This window comes from Piliocolobus tephrosceles, chromosome 2 (genome assembly GCF_002776525.5).
Source record: "Piliocolobus tephrosceles isolate RC106 chromosome 2, ASM277652v3, whole genome shotgun sequence".
NCBI classification, from domain to species: Eukaryota; Metazoa; Chordata; class Mammalia; order Primates; family Cercopithecidae; genus Piliocolobus; species Piliocolobus tephrosceles.
Window position 1 is genome coordinate 96276635 of NC_045435.1, and position 22317 is coordinate 96298951.

The 22317-nt window shown below is 44.3% G+C and overlaps 1 protein-coding gene across 6 annotated transcripts in view; it reads right to left on the reverse strand.

The window, feature by feature from the left end:
- Positions 1 to 22317, reverse strand: part of ENTPD3 (ectonucleoside triphosphate diphosphohydrolase 3) — a 45474-nt gene that overhangs the window by 21732 nt on the left and 1425 nt on the right. For 2 of the 6 annotated variants that reach the window (XM_023231719.1, XM_023231720.1), the window contains exons 2-6: positions 19155 to 19376; positions 18696 to 18818; positions 18318 to 18369; positions 14183 to 14310; positions 5937 to 6054 (exon numbers count right to left, since the gene is read on the reverse strand). In XM_023231719.1, the coding sequence (XP_023087487.1) occupies positions 5937 to 6054; positions 14183 to 14310; positions 18318 to 18369; positions 18696 to 18698 (301 nt within the window). In that variant the 5' untranslated portion in view covers positions 18699 to 18818; positions 19155 to 19376. Of the gene's footprint in view, positions 1 to 5936; positions 6055 to 14182; positions 14311 to 18317; positions 18370 to 18695; positions 18819 to 19154; positions 19820 to 22317 lie in introns of all 6 variants that reach the window. The other 4 variants (XR_002735563.1, XM_023231717.1, XM_023231718.1 and 1 more) reach the window with 3 other exon arrangements.

A 22317-nucleotide genomic window follows, 5' to 3' on the forward strand; every position in this document is an offset into this window, starting at 1 on the left:
AGTTTTTTGTATTTTTTAGTAGAGACGGGGTTTCACTGTGTTAGCCAGGATGGTCTCAATCTCCTGACCTCGTGATCCACCCGTCTCGGCCTCCCAAAGTGCTGGGATTACAGGCTTGAGCCACCGCGCCCGGCCGAGCTCAGCATTTTCTAGGAAAAGCCAAGGGGCCAGTGTGGCTGGAAGAAAGATGAGAAATGTCCTTTATGCACTAGATGCTAGCAGCACCACGGACTCAGTCATGACAATCAAAAAGATCTCCAGACATTGCAAAATGTTTCCTGGGAGACAAATTCACCTTGTGTTGAGAAGCACTAGTCAAGGACAAATTGACCATCACCTAATCTCTCACCCACATTGATTTAACAGCACTTAACTGGTGTCCTCGCTTCCAATCTTAGCCCCTGACTACGTGTTCTATATCAACTGAGCGATCCGTTAAAAACAGAAGTCATATATTAGTTCCCTGGTTAGAATCTTCTAATGGCTTCCCAATATACTTTGAAGAAACTTCATCTGAGTCACAGTCAAACCCTTATGACACCTCAAGGCCCTCCAAGGAGCTGGCCTTGGCTATAGCTTCAGTCTCATTTCTCATCTTTCTTCCAGCCACACTGGCCCCTTGGCTTTTCCTAGAAAATGCTGAGCAGCTTCCACGCTTGGCCTTTTCCCTTACCATGCCTCTGCTCAGCATGTTCTTCCCCCAGACATTTACATGGCTCACTGTCTGATCTCACTTTTGTCTCTGCTTAGCTGTCATATTCTTCATACTTCCCTGACAGTCCTGTTCAAAACAGCATGATCACTTTCTATTTCCCACCCTGCCTGATTTCTCTTCACATCATGTCTCCCTGACACTCGTTATATGCCCCTTTTCTTTTGTCTATCTTCTTCATTGGAATGCAAGTCTCATAACACATAACCACAGCTTTTGTATATATTGTTTATTTCTGAATTCCTGGTGCCAAGAACAGTTCGTATCAAACAGCAGGCACCTAATACATATTTATTAAATCAATCAATCAATGAGACTTCCAAACCACCATACATCTCTATAGTAAGGATATTGGCTAGTCCAATCTGGGCTAAACAAAATATAATCTGCAACAGCTGGTCTCTGGATAGCGGCTGGTGAGAGGCAAGATAGAATGGTGAAACCTTGGGAGTATGTCACCAGAGAGCCTGTTTGCGTAAGGTCTATTAAGCCTCCCAGAGGGAAAAGGAGATAGGATTCACAGGCTCCTAGGATACTTGGACTTGGATACTTGGTCCCATGAGAGGAGCACGGAAATTGCTATTTCAATATGGGGAGAGAGGTTAAACAGATGGCACAAAACTTACTTGAGGGGAAACAGAAGCCAAAGACACGCGCCTCAGCTTGAGCTCCGGCCAACTATTGGCAAAGGATTTTTTTTTTTGAAATGGAGTCTCGCTCTGTCACCCAGGCTGCAGTGCAGTGGTGTGATTTCCACTCACTGCAACCTCTGCCTTCTGGGTTCAAGCAATTCTCCTGCCTCAGCCTCCCGAGTAGCTGGGATTACAGGTGCCCACCACCATGCCTGGCTAATTTTTGTATTTTTAGTAGAGATGGAATTTCATCATGTTGGCCAGGCTGGTCTCAAACTCCTGACCTCAGATGATCCACCCACCTCAGCCTCCCAAAGTGCTGGGATTACAGGCATGAGCCACTGCGCCCAGTGGCAAAGGATGTTTTTTAATACTATGGTGGCCTGGTTTCTGATGCAACTCTTTGAGGGATTTTAATGTAGGAGATAGTTAAGTTTAGGCTCTAGTGGAGCTTAAGTAATTTTTAGTTACTGGCTTAAAGGAAAGACATTGTGAATGTCCCTTGTGGGGAAAGGCAGCAGCAGGCATGAGTACTGCAGATGAGATGAGACACATGCAAAGAACCCAGCACCTCCAGGGGGTGGCTTCGCCACAAGCAGCCAGAGGCACAGACACCAGCACAGAAACCGCCAGCAAAGGCAATGAACTCATGGAAAACAGTAGCAACTGGGGGTTGATACCTACCAGAAAGAAATTTCTGAGGGCCTAGGCATCTGGGAATCCCTGCTGGGTGAGCAAGCATTCATCACCCCCTTCTGTTTGGCCAAGACAGGGGAGTCCTGGGAAGTTTACAACAGAGGAACCAGAAACCCAAATTATCCTTGGAGAAGCCACAAGTCTTTGAGGGGATGACACTTGCTGAACTTCAACTCTGTCATTTAAGCTTTAGTTTGTGGTCTTCTGTTCATTCAGAGTATATATGGATCCCTGAGGCTACTGTGATCAAAGAAGGGAAGATCATTTATGGATGTGCTGTGGCCTCCATGACTCTGTGCCTCCTCAAATCACATATGCCATCCAGGGTGGGCCAAGGAACCCTTCTCCTGAGGGACTGCTGTAACACCTCCCCACGTAAGTCTTATTTTTCCCCACAGTCATAAGGCTGTCAGGACTAACTTGATTGAATTGCCCTCTTGGGTCTAAAAACAGAGATCTTGTAACTGTGGGACAGAGGAACAAGTGCCAAGAGGATCCACCAGGAGCTCTGGATTGTGGTGCCCCATGAATAACAGCTAATGCTTATTGAGCACTTACTGTATGCCAGGCATTTCTTTTACATATATTATGTCATTTAATCTTCAAATCACTCCTATGGGGTAGGTATAACTACTATTATGTTTTTTACTTTAAAGATGAGGAAGTTAAGACTCAGATAGGTTAGATAACTTTCCAAGGTTCACACAGTAGGGATGAGGTGAAGTCTTAATCTCGATCTTACACTCTCTTTTCTTTACTCAGAGCACGTAGTCTCTTTGAAAGGAGCAGCCTGCTGTCCTATTTCATGGTTGAAGGTGAGGAAATGGCTCAGGAGTTACCAGAGCAGATAGAGGATTGCTGGTTGAGGTCACAGCAGGGCTACAGCTGCCTGTGTCTTGTGGATAACAGTGCAAGCAACACTCAGAAAATATCTGCTGGGTACAGTGGCTCACACCTGTAATCTCAGCACTTTGGGAGGCTGAGGCAGGAGGATGGCTTGAGCCCAGAAATTCAAGACCAGCCTGGGCAACATAATGAGACCCCATCTCTACAAAAAATAAAATTAGCCAGACGTGGTGGCACTGTCTGTAGTCCCAGATACTCAGGAGGCTGAGATAGGAGGACTGCTTGAACCCAGGAAGTCTAGGCTGCAGCGAGCCATGATTGTGCCAATGCACTCCAGCCTGGAAGACAGAGTGAGACCCTATCTCAAAAAGGAAAAAAAAAAAAGAAGGGAAAATATCCAAGTCCCCTGTGTGGTGAACCCAAAAACATGCCGTGAAAATACCCCTTCAAATAGACTTATTGTTCCAGCTGCCAGCTTCTTCAGGGTCTGCCTGAGCTGCAGAGAGCTGCCTTGCTCAAGATCTTGCTCTTTCCAGGGTGGCAAACATCCAATGAGTGGCAGCAACAGGGGTATTACAGCCAAGCCACTTCACATCATTTCAGCCTGGTGCAGCATAACAGATCAGTTGAAGCTTCATCAGGCCTGAATTGAAGTTTGACTTCTTTTTTTGTCCAATCCTTCTCTCTGCCTGCTTTCTGCTATAATGGTGCATCTCTAATAACCACCTTGCATTCCGTAATCTGTCTCTACATCTGCTTCTGGAGAGCCTAACCTGGAACACCTGTGCATCAGGGTAGGCAAGCTCCTGGCTGCCCTCTTCAGAGGGCGGATGATCAGAATTCACTCTGATTATCCAAAGAAGACTCTTGGTCTCCTGGTGAGAAAGACTAACTCTGCTCCCCAAGTTTTTCAATGCCATGATCCCCATGAACTTATAATGTTTTGGCAGCTCACTGAGGGAAACAAAGGAGGTTGCTGGGCTGGGAGGACAGGTCTGGAGTCTCTAACTTGTTGTCCTGTGGGCTCCAGGATACACTGGGCACATTCAGAACACCCTGGTTGGGAGGCTACAGGCCAACTCAAAAATCCTAATGCTCGAATGAGGGAGATAAGTGGCTTTGAAAAAGGCTTACACATATACACACTCCCTAACTAGGCTCGATTACTTGGACTAATTATACACACTCCCTAACTAGGCTCCATTACTTGGACTGATTACTTAATTGTAAAAGGCAAAATTATAACACTTTTCATAGAAAAGTGTCTGTATGACCTCAAGATAGGAAAGGATTTCTTAAATAAAACATACAAAAAAGCAAGCCACAAAAGGGAATATTGATGGTTGTATTTACATAAGAATCAAGAAACTCTATTCATCAAGAGACATCACAAACTAAAAAGACAAACTACAAACTGTGAGAAGATATTAGCAATAATATGATAATAATAATGGCAAAGAATTCATATTTAGAATATTTATAATTTCAATGAATTAGTAAGAAAAATTCAATAATTCAATAGAAAAATGAACAAAAGACATGAATATGCATTTCACAGAAAACAGAAATTGCTATAAATATATGGAAAGATATTAAGTTTTATTAGTAACCAAGAAAATACAAATGCCTATCAACAAGGAAAAATGAGGCTGGGCGCAGTGGCTCATGCCTGTAATCCCAGCGCTTTGGGAGGCCAAGGCAGGTGGATCACTTGAGGTCAGGAGTTCGAGGCTAGCCTGGCCAACATGGTGAAACCCCATCTCTACTAAAAATACAAAAATTAGCCAGGTGTGGTGGCAGGCACTTGGGAATCCTGGCTACTTGGGAGGCTGAGGCAGGAGAATCGCTTGAACTCAGGAGGCAGAGATTGCAGTGAGCCAAGATTGCGCCACTGCACTCCAGCCTGGGCAACAGAGTGAGACTCTGTCTCAAAAAAAAAAAAAAAAAAAAAAAAAACAATGAGCAAGATAGTTACTCATATCAACACAGATGAATCTTAAAAACCCAATGTTGTTAGTGAACAAAGCAAATACAGCATAAAATATGTTGATTCCATTTATATGAATACATGTTTGATTTTGTTTTAAAAAACAGAAACACTACATACATAAGACGAAACTAAAAAGAACAAGGAAACTGTTAATATAAAACCCAGAATATGCTGTGGAAAAGGCAGGGAGCTGCATGGAGGATCATTAATTATCATTGCTGCTAATACTCCATTTCAGGGGCTGGCACCTCATGGGCCAAATCCAGTATACCACCTTTTTTTTGTGCAGCCTATGAGCTAAGAGAGGTTTTACATTTTTTAATGTTGGGAAAAAATTTACAAGAAGAATTACATTTCATAATGTGAGAATTATATGAAATTCAAAATTTCAGTGTCCATAAATAAAGCTTTACTGGAACAGAGCCATGTCCATTTGTTTACATATTGTCATTCTCTCTCTGCCTGCCCGTCAGTACACACGACTACTCCTTATCACTGTTGGAAGACAGCTTTCCATGTGTTCCTTGTGTTTCCCTCCACAGCAAAAGGCAGACATGCTCACTGCCCATTATAAATGCTTCTCTAAAATCCCAGACTTCCTTTCCTATGACAGAACCTATTGCATGAGTGCATACTCTCTGTCCCTCTTTCTATCATCCTGGGCAAATTGAGAATCAGAACCAGTGTAAGAAAATGCTGATACTCTGGGCTACTCCTGTGAGTAACAAATTATCCTTTGTTTCTGAACCAGGAGTCTTGTGTCTTCCAGCACCCATGAAAATATGGCAGGGTAAAATCTCAGACCATTCACAGTTCTTGATGCCACCCCTTCCCATGTATACAGATGAAAAAACTGAGGCCCAGAGAAGGGAAGTGACTAGAGCAAGTTTATTCCACTGATGAGTAGCAGCACTAGCACAAGATCTCCTATTTCCTGACTCCCTGTCGAATGCTCATTCCCTGCCTCCCAGCAACATCTAATGACCTCTCCAGGCCTCCAAGACACTTAGAATTCTACCTTGCTTACCATTGCAACTCCCAGACACACTTCAGTCCTTACCTTTCACACTACATTTGAAGGTTTGACTGACCACTCCGGTATTATTCTCTTTCTCTGCTGGCCATTGATACACGTAGACTGTGGTTCTAGAAGACCCGGCATCCAGCACAATACCATACTGAATAAAAAGGGAGAGGGAGAGTCAGAAATGGGCGGGACTCCTCTGATCACTGCTTTCTCGGTTGGCCACTGAGAACCCTGAGTACCTTAATCCACACTGCTTCACTTAGGGAAGGACTGATCAATAAGAAAAACTATTTCCTCCAAACCAAATTTGTCTCCTTGGATTGTGAGGGAACAGGATGAAGAAAGGTAGGGCAGGTTCTAGGAAATAATTATCACTTTGCCATGCATTCGAATCACCTGGAGAGCTTAAAAAATCCCCCAGTGCCAAGGCTACACCCCATACCAATTAAATCAGAATCTCTGAGAGTGGACTCAGGCATCAACGGGTTTTAAAAGTCCCAGGTGAATCCAACACTCAGCCAAGGTTGAGAATTGTACTTCATAGATCTTGTATACAATCGAGTTGCTTGATTCGTCCTCATTTAGACCTCTGGGGGGAGGTACAAAAGCCATCTTCATCTCAGAAGGAAAATGAATAGTCACCTGGATGCCCTATATTTCCAAACTTCTAGGTTTATCAGTCTAAAAATAAACAACCAAAATGAAAGTGTAGGAAGAAGCTATAGGAAGTTTTTCACATGGTAGAGGCATTTCTTTTTTTCTTTTTTTGAGATGGAATTTCACTCTCGTCACCCAGGCTGGAGTGCAATGGCACGATCTCAGCTCACTATAACCTCTGCCTTCCAGGTACAAGAGATTCTCCTGCCTCAGCCTCCCAAGTAGCTGGGATTACAGGTGCCTGCCACCATCCCCGGCTAATTTTTGTATTTTTAGTAGAGATGGGGTTTCACCATGTTGGGCAGGCTGATCTCAAACTCCTGACCTCAGGTGATCCCCCCGCCTTGACCTCTCAAAGTGCTGGGATTACAGATGTGAGCCACTGTGCCTGGCTGAGGCATGTTAATACCTGCATCAGTGCTCAGAATTAAAGTATTCATAATTAAGGAGAAAAAAAGCAAAATAAAATAATATTGACATATTGATCCCACTTTGGCAATGTGTATGTCAACAAATGAACAGGCAGGTGTTGCTGGGCAGTGCTGGGGCTGCCTGTGAACAGGAGAGTAGGCTGAGAGTCCTGGACCAATTTGCCCAACTTGAGCAGGCACTAGAAAGCTTCACCTGCCGGTTTGGCCCAGCCCAGGCTCTGGACCAAACCTGACCAGGAAAGAGCATGTATTAGTAGCCTATAGAGTTTGGAATTAGCAATGCATACCTAAGCCGAGTATCTGCTTGTGCTCACAGTCATCCCAGGGCATCCAGAGGCCTTCAGGGTGGCCTGAAGTCCCCCACTCCACTACCTTTGGGTTAACCTAGCCTGTCGCACAGAAGATGATGAAGCTGGATCTGGAAGCAGGCTGACTCAGACAGATTCTTGATTTTATGATGCTGGCCTGGATAAGTTGCCTGACCTTTCTGGGTTCCCTCATCTTTAGAGGACTTACTTGCAGTAGTAAACAGAAGGCTATATGCCTGATGCTTAGTGGCTACTCATAAATACAGGCTATTAGCATATATAGAAAAGCCAGTCAAACAAAATAAACAAATAAAATCACAAAACAAGAAAAACAGAAAAGAAAACAAAGTATCCCTCAAATCCAGATGTTGCATTAGCCCTTGTTATATCTTTTCTAATGATATATGTATATATGTAACTGGATATATACATATATCATTGTAAATATGCAGTGGTGCCATCATGACTCACTGCAGCCTCAACTTCTCAGGCTCAATCGATTCTCAGCCCCAGTTTCTCTAGTAGCCGGGATTACAGGCATGTACCATCATACCTGGCTAATTTTTGTATTTTTTGTAAAGACGGTTATGCCATGTTTCCCAGCCTGGTCTCGAACTCCTGGGCTCAAGTGATTCACCCACCTCGGCCTCCCAAAATGCTGCAGGTATTACAGGCATGAGCCACCGCATCTGACCATGCAATGCTCTTTTCTTAAAAGTATATCATGAACATGTCTTCCTGACAGTAGAAACAGATTCATATCACCATTTTCATACATTCATTGTATTCACTGTTAGATACAGAGTAATTTAACCAATTTCCTGATCCTATACATTTAGGAGGTTTCCAACTTTTTATTATCTATATTACAAATGCTTGTTTTGTTTGAAATGGGACGAAATTTTTAAAAAGTTGCTCCAGCTCCTGAATCATAGCCTCTCCATTATTTTGAAATAGAACATCTGTGTCCACTGGTATGCGAATTTGGACAGTCTCTTAATCTCAGCCCTTCAGTATGATGAATGTTGATCAGGATCCTGACCTGACGTCCCTCATGGGGAACAAGGGTGGCATTGTTCATAATCTGTCACAGGCAGCAACTCACAATGAGATTAAAGCACAGGTTGAAACTGAAGGCAAGAAGGAAACCAGGCACTAAATTAAAGAGATCCGGGCCTCTACATTCTTGGTCTGCTTTCTTTCCTCCCTCCTGATCAGCACCACTCCAACTGGCCCTGCCACGCCTGGTGCTGACCCATAAAACAAGAGGAGAGAGAGAGTAAGAGAAAAACTATCACCTTCCTTTCCTCAAATCTTTATTCCAACCTTTCTAAAAGGGAGCATGTCTTCCCTGTGTGTGAAGCTCAGGGCTGTTGGGTCAAGATCAGAGGAGAGTATCCATTATTATTTGTAACTCCAACTGGGATCCAGCTTTCACCAGGATCTGCAGCACCCAGACTTTGCTCTGTGAGACTGGAGAAACAGCTGTCCATTCGGCACCTGCTGATGTAGGCCCACCTCTACTGACTCCCACTCTTCTAGCTCTACCATCATTCACTCACATTTTTGAAAGTGGGAAAAATGGTCTTTAACCAGTTTTCAGAGCTCTTTTGCCTAAACAGTGAAACTCAGTGTGATTCTTTTGGGGGAGAGGGGATGGGAATCAATTTCAGTTCAGCTAGCCAGTTGACGTTTGGATAAAAAGTAATAAGTAATCCACTGTCTAATGCAATGTCAGAAAAAATCATGGCTTGAATGTGGATCTGAAGCAGTGGGTTAACTAAAAGGAAACAGTCTTTCAGTTTAGAAATGTATAGAATCAGGAAATTGGCTAAATTACTCTGTATCTAACAGTTATTATATTAATATTAACTGAATTAATATTAACTGAAAGGCAATTAATATTAACTGAAAGGGCCAGTCTCCCTGGTCCAACACTTAAGGATTGGGTGATCTGTCTAAAGCAATAGCAAAAGCAGAGTCATAAGGTCAACTTTCTGAGATTTGTTTATTATTATTATCATTATTACTATGATAATAAGAATAGTAGTAGTAATAAACCTTGTCTGGCACTTATTCTAGGCACTGCAGAAAGTGCTTTGTGTTATTGCCTGTATAAGACATATGTCATGTCATATCATATCATATCATTCGACACATGGGCAAACTGAGGCTTACAGTAGTACATAAATGCCCAAGATCACAGACCTCGGATCAAGCCTGAGTCTAACGGACTCTAAAACTTGTACTCAGAGCCATGATGTTTTCACTGAGCTCCAAGGAAACCAAGTCTAATGGTGTGACTGTTCAGTAATCAGGCGCTTTGCAGACTTTCTTATTTAAACAAAAAGTCCCTTGAAAGTAAACTCTTAGTTAAGGGATGTGCAGATCTGGCTGGAAAAGAGGACCCATTTTTATAAGGAGCCCGAGTTTTTCTGGAAAAAAAAAAAAGAAAAGAAAAAAGAAACTAATTATTCAACTCTTGCTCTCCAAGAAGTAGACCAGGGTGGGCTACAAGGCACCAGAAATCCAGGCTGATGAGCAAGGCTCAATGAGGGAATGATTTCAACACAGACTGGGCCAGTGGTTGTGCTTTGGAGAGTAACGGCTGAGCATGGGAGTGTAGACTAAAATGGCAAAAAAACATAACAAATAATTTAAAATCCCTTGTATTTGCTCAACTTCATCACCTGCAATGCTCTTCAAGACAAAAAAAGACAGATCTCTCCATATCCTGAGAAAAACTGCATGTGGAACACTCTCTTCCAAAGCTGTCATTCTGTTTCTGGTTCAACTGGCCCAGAACATCTGTCTTTTCTCAAATTTAATCCACCCCATTAAGCAGAATGGACCTTCTGAGCTCATCTTCCCATGTTTTACAATTTCCTGCCCCTCGCAATGGTGGCTAGGGTCTGTTTGCAAGATTCAGAAGAGATTTAAAATCCCCTCTTTGAACTGCCTGCTAATTGGTGGAGGGTGTGTCTCCTGGTTCCTCCAAACCCTTGTTTAAGACCACTGTCGTCTGTTCTCTTTTCTTTCCTTTACACCAGTTCTGCTGTTTTCAATCTGTGTAACTATGGGAAGCTATTTGCCCTTTCTTTTCCTGTTTTCTCATCTGCAATACAGGGATAGTAACAATATTATTTACATGGAGTAGTCACTGGCAATTCTCTGCCCACATCCCCTCAGACCTTACTACTGTGATGTACAACCATTCATCTTCCACCTGCCTGAAGCCTTTATCTAGTGGCCCGAGTCCACCTGATCACAAAATATGCCAGAAAGACTAGAGAGTTAACATCCAGGGAGCAGCCTCTCAGCTAATGACTGATGGAAGCTGGGAGATAAATATGCCCTTGAGTGGGATATCTGGGAGGTACACGCCTGTATGCCCCTTGATATGGGACAACTTTGAGGTCTCTGTACCATCTCACAGGATCCCAAGCAGGACTGAGTCCCAGTTGCCCACAGTGCTGACCTGCTGCATAACAGGCCCTCTCTTGGCTGCCTGACCCATCTCAGCTCCCTAGTCCCGCACCAGCGTTTCCTGGGATCATCCCCAGATGATCTACTTGCATGTATGTCTTTGACTTGGAGAGCCCAACCTAAGACAGTAGCATTCAACGTGTGTGGTTTTCTCCTTCAACAGTGCCCTCTAGACTGCCCAGGGATCTATTTTTCTCTACTCATTTTACTAGTCTTCCATCTGTTTCCTCCATGTCCCTCCAGCAAGAACAGAGGACTTGCCTGTTACTATCCAGAACAAGTAGAAGCCATCAGCTGGCAACTGCCTTAACCAGCCCATTTCTAACATTTGTAAGAGTAGAGACAAAATTTTATGAATAGAGGCTTCTGCCCTGTCCCTTTCCCAAACCTGTTCTCTTCCCACCCCTGGCAAATCTACAGAATAAAGAACCCATGCATCTGTGTGGGGACAGTTCAGACCACACAGCTATGCTCTGTTTACATTCCCTGTAAGCAGCTGCCTCTTGGCCACCCCTCAGACCACTGGTGATGTCCACCTTCTGGAGGTCCACGAAGACCCTAGATTCTGAAGTCTTGGGCACCACAGTGTGTTCTAGAAGGGGAAGTATGGGCTCTGGGTAAGCATATTCCTTTGGGTCATAGAGAGAGATAAGCCTGAAGTGCAGCTAGAGCTGGTCTTTCTGAAATGTGGGGCCCAGGGCAGGCAGCCCAGCTATCAGGGTCTAAGGGTGGCATTAGGCTTAACTCCGTGCCCTCAATTCAACAAACTTTCCTGCATCTGCATCCAGCCTCCCTACCTTCACTCCTGTGCAAAGCAGGAAGTGTTCTCCTATCTGAGGTCAATCCCTTCCCTCCACTTGGCTCTCCATTCAGAACTCAGAGTCAGGGAGAAGTGGGAGGCAGTGAAGAGAGCCCTGGCCTTGGGAACAGAAGGGACCAGGTTTCAGTTCAGGACCTGTCATTCACTGACCAAACCTGTATTTTCTCACTTTCAAAATGGCAGTCAAGGTGGTCATTGCCCACCTTCTATGGTTGACATTAGACCTAAGTGACATAATCAGGGACAAGTGCTCACTTAACTGAATAGCACTATACGAAGTGTAAAGAGATATTACTCTGAGTTGCAGCTGGGTGCGGTGATGCATGCCTGTAATCCCAGCACTCTGAGAGGCCGAGGTGGGTGGATCACCTGAGGTCAGGCGTTCAAGACTAGTTTGGCCAACACGGTGATGTACTAACATGGTCTGTACTAAAAATACAACAAAAAAATTAGCTGGGTGTGGTGGCGGGCACCTGTGATCCCAGCTACTTGGGAGGCTGAGGCAGTAGAATCGCTTGAACTGAGGAGGTGGAGGTTGTGGTGAGCCAAGATCGCACCACTGCTCTCCAGCCTGGGGGATGGAGCAAGACTCTGTCTCAAAAAATAATAATAATAAAATAAAAAACATATTACTCTTACTTGCAGTCCCTATTTTTTTTTTGAGATGGAGTCTCACTCTGTCGCCCAGGCTGGAGTGCAGTGGCACCATCTTGGCTCACTGCAAGCTTTGCCTCCCAGGTTCATGCCATTCTCTTGCCTCAGCCTCCTGAGTAGCTAACTGGGACTACAGGTGCCCACCACCAGGCCTGGCTAATTTTTTGTATTTTTAGTAGAGACGGGGTTTTACCATGTTAGCCAGGATGGTCTCGATCTCCTGACCTCATGATCCGCCTGCCTCGGCCTCCCAAAGTCCCAATTTTATATACAGTAGTTTATAGAAGGCAGTGCCTAGAGCTTGGGAAAACAGCTTCTTTTAGGCCTTAGCTAGTATCTTTGGACAATCGGGTAATTTGCTTTCTTTTCATTATTGGGTGATTGCATAAGGTTGTTTTTTTTGTTTGTTTGTTTTTCTTTTTTATTCATGTTATTAATGAGGGCTGAGATTCTTAAATAAAATATCTTATCAAGGAACCAAATGCTATTATATTATCTAATGGAGATTTTACTCTAATCTTTTAGAAAAGCCGCCTTAGAATGTTAGCTCAAACCCATCCTTAGAGTCCAAAACAATACTAGTTTCTTTTCTTTTAAAAAGTCTATGTATTTCAAATATTACCTTTGAATAGTCACTAACAGCAGGAAGATATGGAAAAGACTTGCGAGGTCAAGTGTAAAGGTTAAATGAGATTCAAAGAACATGGCTGAATTACCTGGTCCCTACAGCACAACTAAGAAGGGTTTGTACAATTTTAATTGAGTCAAAAAACAAAGAAGAGTTATAAAACAGAGACTATAAATGAACCTCAAAGCCTAAAATATGTACTATTTGACCCTTTGTGAGAAATGTTTGCTGACCCCTACCTAAAATGATTGAAGGACTCATCAACTTGCTTCACCTTTCCTTTGTCAGCCTCTCATGGAATCACCTCCCGTCTCCAAGGGCATCCTCAGAGCCAAGCTTGGGGGATATATTATGATTCTGAGCCTAAAGATCATTTGAGGATGGACTTGTTGAGAGCTAAGAGGGGCCTCTGGGACTAAGCACAAGGTCCTGAGTAATTTTTTTTGGTGGGGTCGGGGTTGTTGAGCAAAGTGTTGGAAGGATCACAGCACATGTTCTAGACTCAAGAGTAGCAGCACAAATAGAGCTCAAGGAGACCTTCTCAAGTTCTTGATTTTTTTATTCACTCAGCCTAGGCCAGAAGAGGTGCCTGGGTCTCCTGGTCTTGATTTATTTTTTCCTTTTTTTGGAAATTGTTTTTTTGGTAGAGATGGAGTCTCTCTAATTGACCAGGTTGGTCTTGAACTCCTGGGCTCAAGCAATCCTTCTGCCTTGGCCTCCCAAAGTGCTGAAATTATAGACATGAGCCACTGTGCTCAGCCTTGGTCTTTACTCATTATCAGGGTTGTGTGCTTGGGAGAACAGATAAACTGGTCAAAATGGAAACTGCACTAACCGGTAAATTTTTTTTTTTTTTTTTTTTTTTGGTAGAGACGGGTTTTACCATGTTGCCCAGGCAAGTCTCGAACTCCTGGGCTCAAGCGATCCACCTGCCTCAGCCTCCCAAAGTGCCACGACTACAGGCATGAGCCACTGCACCTGGCTGAACTGGTAAATCTTTGAGAGCCATCTGCAACTCTTGGTTACAAATTTTAGCTTTGGAGTCAGAAGTCAAAGCAAGATAACACAGTCCTTGGAGAAGGTGTCACTACCCTCAATTTGTGGCCTCAAATATCATAAACCCAACATGTCCAGACCTTCTCCCTTGAGTCTTACACTGCCTTCTCCTGGCTGCAGCCAGAAATGAGGCGGTGGGGGGAAGATTTTCTGCTCTTCTAACTCATGGTTTTGGAATAATTGATTTCTTCCCCTTTATGCCCATTTCTTCCCTTTGTTGCCAGTCCCTTCACACTTACCTTCAGTCCTGGAGGGAGGACCTCTTGTTTGTGGATCTGGATGACAGTGATACTCACAAGCACCACAATACTCACAAGCAAGACCACCAAGGCAATAATGGTTGGAGTTCGGTAGAGGGCCTTGAGGCCTAAAACGAGAAGACCCAGAAGGCACTTGAGGGGAAGGTAAAAACCAGGCACTGGTATTCTTTGTAGAATCAATGGACTGGCCCCATAATCATATGCATAAACCACTTTCTCTGGTGTTAGCGAGACCCACATTTCTAAGACAGAGTAGCAAATAAGCTCCCCTTCTCCCCAGTTTTGAGGGAAGGACAAACAGTACGCATTTGCCCTTCCTCACAAATTGTGTACTAAAACAGTGTTGCAGGGAAGGTATGCATGGTCTAGTTTTCTGATACTGTGGTACAATAACATTCGTTTTACTTTTTCCTTCCTTCCTTCCTTCCTTCCTTCCTTCCTTCCTTCCTTCCTTCCTTCCTTCCTTCCTTCCTTCCTTCCTTCCTTTTCTTTCTTTCTTTCTTTCGATGGAGTCTCATTCTATCGCCCAGGTTAGAGTGCTGTGCCGTGATCTCGGCTCACTGCAGCTTCTGCCTCCCAGGTTCAAGCCATTCTCCTGCCTCTGCCTTCTGAATAGCTGAGATTACAGGTGCATGCTACCACGTCAGTCAATTTTTGTATTTTTAGTAGAGATGGGGTTTCACCATGTTGGCCAGGCTGGTCTCGAACTCCTGGGCTCAAGTGATATGCCTGTCTTGGTCTCCTAAAGTGCTGGGATTACAGGCATGAGTCACCATGCCCAGCTAACATTTGTTTTAATGGAGATTCAAAAGATCTATTTTTAAAAAATTAAATGATAGAATATTTCATTTAAAAATAATCTCAGTTAAAGAAAAAGAAATTAGGCTGGGCTGATGGCTCACCCCTGTAATCCCAGCACTTTGGGAGGCCGAAGTGGGCAGATCACTTGAGGTCAGGAGTTCAAGACCAGCCTGGCCAATATGGTGAAACCCTGTCTCTACCAAGAAATACAAAAATTAGCCAGGTGTGGTGGCATGCGCCTGTAGTCCCAGCTACTCGGGAGACGGAGGTGGGAGAATTGCTTGCAGCCAGGAGGTAGAGGTTGCAATGAGTCGAGATCACACTACTACACATCAACTTGGGTGACAGAATGAGACCTTGTCTCAAAAATAAATAAATAAATAGATTAATAAATAAACAAAATAAAAAATTAGCACTATACTATACTGAGATGATTTCACTTGTTTGAAGTTCTAAAGTAGGCAGGTAACAGGAATCAGAATAGTGATTGCCAGGGGGTGGAAGTTGGGGCAGGGATTCACTGGGAAGGAATATGTGGGTACTTTCTTGGGGTAACGGCAATGCACTATACATTATAGCATTGTGGGGTATATGGATGTGTGTATTTGTCAAAACTCATCAAACCTTTCAAAGTCCTTTGGAGAAAACTTGAAAATGAAAGCAAATCAGTGTCTTAGTATAATTTCCCTTAAAAAAAAATTCTTAAATTCTTATAAATTACCCTTACTATTCTAAAAACGTACTTTTAGAAGGCAAGAAAACCCAACTTAGGGGCACAACTTAAGATCTATCCATTTCACTGAATAGAAGTTATACCTAATTTTTAAAAAAGATAAATAAAAAGACATTCAATGAAAATATTGACTAAATAACAATCTTGGACCGGGTATAGTGGCTCATGCCTGTAATCCCAGCTTTGGGAGGCTGAGGTGGGAAGATATTTGAGGCCAGGCATTAGACACCAGCCTGAGCAACATAGTGAGATCCCATCTTTACAAAAAATGAAAAAACATCAACTGCACATGTGGTGCACACCTGTAGTCCAAGCTACTCAGGAGGTTGAGGTTGGAGGATCCTTTGAGCCCAGGAGCTCAAGGCTGCAGTGAGATGTGCCACTACACTCCAGCCTGGCAACAGAGTGAGACCTTGCCTCTAAAAAATAATAACAATAGTCTTGGTAGAACTATTGGGACATAAGCATAAATGACACCCAAATGGTTGAAATACAAATATAATAGAATAATAGAAGGATCACTAGATTCATCGAATTCCAATATATATCTAATCAATTGGCTATCTAAATGTAAATTAATTAAAATAAAATAAAATAAAAACGCAGTCTCTCAATCTTACTAGCCACATTTCCAGTGTTCAATAACCACGTGTGGGCTAGTGGCTACTATATTGGACAGTGCAGCCATATAACATTTTCATCATTATAGAAAGATCAACTGAACAGCAATTCGATAGATCCTGTCTTATTCCAGAACATTATTCCTAGATCATCATAACCTATGCTTTACCCCTGCATTATTTCTGTAAGACATTTTCCCAGAAGAAAAAAAGGGCATGTCTACGCACCCAGGATATAATTAGATTCAGCCCATAAATTCAGTCACATCACAACATTTGCTATAGGAGGGCAGTCACGCAATAGGTCTTCGTGGCTCAGAACAGCTAACTCTTTCCATCTCAAATGATTCCCCTGCAGTGTAGCTGCAGTCACAGACATTTCTTGGTGTCAAAGTTGGTCATTTAACACCTTAATCCTCCTACCTTGTCACTGAAAGTGTAAACTGGTACAGCATCAATGGAAGGCAGTTTGTCAATATTTATCAAAACTGCAAATAAGCATGCCATCTGACTCACAATCGAACTTTTGGGAATTTATCCCACAGAACTAGCTCCACATGTGTGAAATGACTTAGACACAAGGTTGCTCATTACAGAATTGTGGGTAATAGCAATGGAAAGGAGAGCCAACTGCCATGGAGTTAACCTGCAGAGCATAGGAAGAGGTCCTCTATCACTTTTCTGTTATTCCAAATAAAAGTACAAGAACCAGCCAGGAACCAGTTAATCCACAGAGGCAAACTTTTGCATCAGCTTTCAAAGAATGCATTTGTCAGTGTCAGTTATAGAAGTTTAAGGGATTTTTCCCCCTAATAAAATGTGGTAGAAATTTAATCTGCCAAGTTAAACTTTTCCTTTGGAAGGAATGTAACAGGTTAGTCTATATGAGTGATGTTACAATCTCTGTGTTAACATCTCAAAGTGTTTTGGGGGAAAACCTAAAAATCAAAGGAAAACAGCTCCTCACGTGCAATCTCCCTTTACAAAAATAAAAGTTCACATAGATTGCCCTTACTATCCTAAAATCATATCCTTCTGGAAGACAAGAATACCCAGTTTAGGGGCATGACTAAAGAATGTCTATCCATGGGGAAGGAGTGTGTGATATGTATGCAGTTTCCTGACCACAGCTACGTGGCTGGCCTCCTAAGTCTTCTGTGTTTCAGCAGTTTTCAAGTAAAAAGCTATGATTACCTTAAGCAAACCCTTGTCCCAGCAGAAAAGCTTATTACATAGTAAAAGGGACGAGACCAGGTCTTATTCATTTAGGAAATGCAGCCTAGAGCTGTGCTGTCATTAGGGCTGGACAAACATGGTAATTGCAAGATGCCTACCTGAGCGTGGAGAAGCCAGAGCCTTCTGGGCTTCCACATGAGCAACTCCAAAAAGTACTCTAGAGGCAGGTGGGGCAAGCTTAGAAGTGTGTGTGTGTGTGTGTGTGTGTGTGTGTGTGTGTGTGTGTGTGTATGTGCGCGCGCGCTCGTGCCTGCGAGTTTGAGAAAATCCCGCACTCCTGCCTGCAGTATCAATCATAACAACACTGACCCACGGTGAGGGGTGGGGGTGTTGTAGGCACTGTGCCAGCAACATTTGGATGGGAATACAGGAAAGATCCAAGTACTTTACAATTGATCACAAAATCAACAATACAGTATTCTAAAGCAAACCTTACATACAGCTAGGTAAGGGAAACCACAAGGGCCAAATTAATGGATTATACAAACCGGAAAAACCTTTTAAGTGAAACATGCATGTTAGTCCTTGTTTTGTGTGGCTTTGATGAAGAGCATTACTTTTATTTGAGGAATGCCAGTGGCGAAACCCAGTTGAATACTGAGTCTCAAACCAATAAAGTTAAACAGTAATTTGCAGGGGATATGGATGAAAAACTGTGGGCCGAAGCTGGGATTCTCTTGCGATTTGGCAAAGCCACGCTTGCTGCCTGTTGAGAGATACTAACCTGCTTGCTCACATGGTTGGCGGGTCAGCACAGTGAACATCTTTTCTCCCAGCTGCAGGTGAGAGAAGACAGGATGTCAGTAAGTCCACAGCCCCCGACCTCAGAAGTTTAAAGAACGAGCACAGGTTCAGACAAAACCCATTTTACTTCCTCCAAATCAAAACCTCATCCCGGGAAAGGTCAGCCCAACCCAGGACTCAGAGACAGCCCCAAAGCTGGAGTTTAAATTCCATGTCATCTCCCCAAATGCAAGGAGAGCAAACATAGATTTGCTGAAACTTCAAACTGAAAAGATTTTCCGAAAAAAAGGTCTTTTTCTGCAGATCGTTCCACCTGTACACACACCCGAGAAAGAATAAATCTTCCCCCTATTATTACCATTCATAGGGCTGAGGCGGGGCTTTTCTTCAGAACATCAGCAAGGAAGGTTTTTGTGTGTTCGTGGATCGCGAGCCTGGAGCCTTTCTTTAAAGCCCCGGGAGGGGAGTCTTTAGCTGATGGCTGGAAATTGCAAAGGGATGTCGGGGCCCTGGGATCCAGCCCCCACCAGGATCTGGGGTCACCGCTCTGGACTGCGTCTCTGCATAGCCGCAGGCATCTAAGCGCCCAGCACATCTGCGGATCTGTGCAGGCAGTCGGTAAAAACGCGCCTACCCGTCGTGGGCATGGCAGGGACCACCTCCCCCCGTCCAAGGATTTGGGGCTCGCGTGCTTCAGTCTCTTCCTCTGGCCCTCTGAGGAAATCCAATTTTGTTTCCTTGCCCCTCAACTCTTAGTCTCACGCAGCACCCCCGACTCCTTCCTCGGCAGCCCAGGCGCCGGGTGTCCTGACCTTACCTGTGCGGAGCCGATTCGGAGGCGGCGACTAGCGTTGCCGCAGAGGCTGCCCGCGGCCAGCGCTGAGGAGGTGTCAACCTAGAACACGGGAGGCGGCGCCGAGTGAGGCGGGGCAGCGACGGGGGCGGGGCGGCCTCGGCCTGGGACCTCCTCCCGCGTCCGTGTCAAGGCCAAGGGCCTCTTCACCTTCTTTTCCGGTTGCTCTCACCTTCACACCCAGCCCTGGATGGAAGAGGAAGGGAGAGAGAGCGCGCCTCTTGCCGAAAGACCGACCCTGCCTGCCCCGAGAGCCTTCTGTCCCCCTTCAGGTCCAAGCCAAAAGCACTTCACCTTTCCTCTTTCAGTTTCCTCCACACTCACCTCTACCTGGAGTCAGAGAGGGGGCAGCCGCCAGGCCTTGCCCTGAGAACCCACTGGAGCCTATGTGGGTGAGGGGGAAGGGAGGTGTCTATTATCTGCCTCCCTCTTGCATCTGTGTCAAGACCAAGAACCTTTTGATCTGTTTTCTAGTTACCTCCATTGTCACCCCAACCCTAGGTGAAGGGAAAATGGGCACAAGGCCAGGCAGGGACTGGGCACTCTGTGGGTGTGCATGACCTCATGCAGTCCCCCGGTGGGTGGCTCCTGTGGTCCGTCTCTCCACGGGGTGGAGTGAAGTCAAACACCTGTAATGTTGGGAGTGAGACCAATAGGCAGGCTGGCCCCTAGGTCACTTGGGCCTAAAGCACAAAGTGTGGCAGGCACATTCCCTTTCATACTTAGCAGAACCACCTTGGCCATGCCCAGGGACATTCTTGTTGTTTACTGAGCAATGCTCTGCCCTACCCCATTTAACATGGGTGTCGTAAGGCCAAAATTCAAGACAAGTACAGCCCAGAAGAGGCAAAATAGAAAAGATAACAAAAAGGCAGCATGCGGGCTGCATTGATCCAAACACCCCAGGAGTCTGTCTCAGGGTACAGCAGCAGGCAGCCTCCCTGCTCCTCTGAGTGACCCCAAAGACCCTTGGAGTGATCCCAGGAAGAGGCCTAAGCAGGCCCTGTTTGACCGTCCCTCCTTGTGGTTCCTGCATGTCTGGAAGGAAGAGCTGAGTCCCTGGTTATACCCTGCGATGACCTGCTTTCTCCTAGAAATCCACTAATTTCCTGTCCTGTGCAGGTGGGGCCAAAGCCCCTGAGACAAGAAGTCCTTAAGATAGGAATGCCCCTGCTTTGAGACCTGTGAGCCCAGAGAGGTGGGCCCCAAGCCTGAGCTATGTGTATGTGCTTGTGTGTGTGTGTGTGTGTGTGTGCAAGAGCACCATGGTCACTCACCCAGAGTTGGATGGAGGTAGACCCCGTTGGGGGATTGGGACAGGGTCTGCACTGGGGGTGTCAGACATTCAGCAAATACTTGCTGAATTAAAAGACTTGTTTTCTTTGAAAGTTGTGGGCCAATGAAACGTAAGGCATATGGCTGGCAGCTGAGGTCTGTCTGCACCCAGGAGGCTGTAAGTACACAAACAGCTGCTGGCAGTGCACCCAGACCTGAGCTCAGTAAGATAGCCCCAGTGGGTGAATGACTAACCTTAGCATCCCCAGTGACTTCCCAGGGGCTGGGAAAAGGTTTCCAGCCTAATGGGCCTTGAAATGCAGTTAGTCCTAGTATATAAAAATAACAGAGATCAGTCCATGCCAGCTTTCCTCTCTGCTTGCATCAACCTACAGACCTTGTAAGTGTGAGCATCAGCCTCCTTTGAGAGCCCTGTTGTCTCTAATTCTCCTTTTATTTTTCCAAGCTTTTCTGGAAACTCTCTGCTCCAGGCACTGTGTCAAACTCTTTTGCAGCTTCCAAAGTAGACCTAGTCATTCAAAGGCATTTCCTCATCGACCTTCCACATACAAGAACACACACACACACACAGACACACACACACACCTTTGTGAGTTTTCCTGATTATAAAATAGTACAGATTTGCCTTACCAGTTATCAAAACATATTATAAAGTTACAGTAATAAAAACAGCCTGTCTTGAGCACAGGAATATACTGAGAGATCTAAAGAACGAAAAAGATAGGCCACAACAGACTATTGGATATAGGATTATAAGATAAAGAAGAGGTTTAAATAACATATTATTCAATAACTGGTACTGAAACTACTGGCTCATTTGGAAAAGGATTCTAATTACTCATCCTCCACAAAAATAGATTTTAGGTGGTTTAAAAATTTAAATATATAAAATAATTTAATGTGCTAAAAAATGTGGAAGAATATTTTTATCATCCTTGGGAAAGAACAGTCTCTTCTACTATGCAGTCAAAGCAGGAAGAGAAATAAAGTCAACAAATTTGAATCCATGAAAATGAAAAACAACTGAATAGAAAGACACCACCCACTGCAATACCCCCCCCCCCCAAAAAAAGATAAATTCTCAGGAAATACCTAAGAATGTGACAGTAAAGACTTTAAAACCATAAATATATACTAAAGACTGTAGAAAAATATGAATATCTGAAATAGAAAATGGGCAAGTCACACGCACTGGCCAATTTACAAAAGAAATATGAATGACTGACTAACATGGCAAAGATGCTTAATCTCATTATTTACCAAAACTGTCAACTAAAACTTTGGTATATTTAAACAAGATTTTAAAAAAAACTGATTAGCTTAGCAAAGTTTAAAAAGATCTAGGCCAGACTTGGGGGCTTACGCCTGTAATCCTAGCACTCTGGGAGGCCAAGGTGGGCAGATCACCTGAGGTCATGAGTTCAAGACCAGCCTGGCCAACATGGTGAAACCCCATCTCTACCAAAAAATATAAAAATTAGCCAGGCATGGTGGTGCATGCCTGTCCCAGCTACTTGGGAGGCTGAGGCACAAGGATCGCTTGAATCTGGGAGGTGGAGGCTACAATGAGCTGAGGAGCTGAGATTTTGCCACTGCACTCCAACCTGGACTGGACTACACAGCAAGACCCTGTCTCCAAAAAAAAAAAAAAAAAAAAATCAGTGGTGCTTGTGTTGGAGAAGGTGCCAGGAAACAGGCCCTCTTGAAGCATCTGATGTGTGCCATGTCCTCCCACTTCTCTAGACACTTTTGCTGGTTCATGCTCCTTTCCTGGGAGTTTCTCAAGACTCAGTCTTCAGGATTATTTTCTTCTCAGTCTGTATTCTCTTCC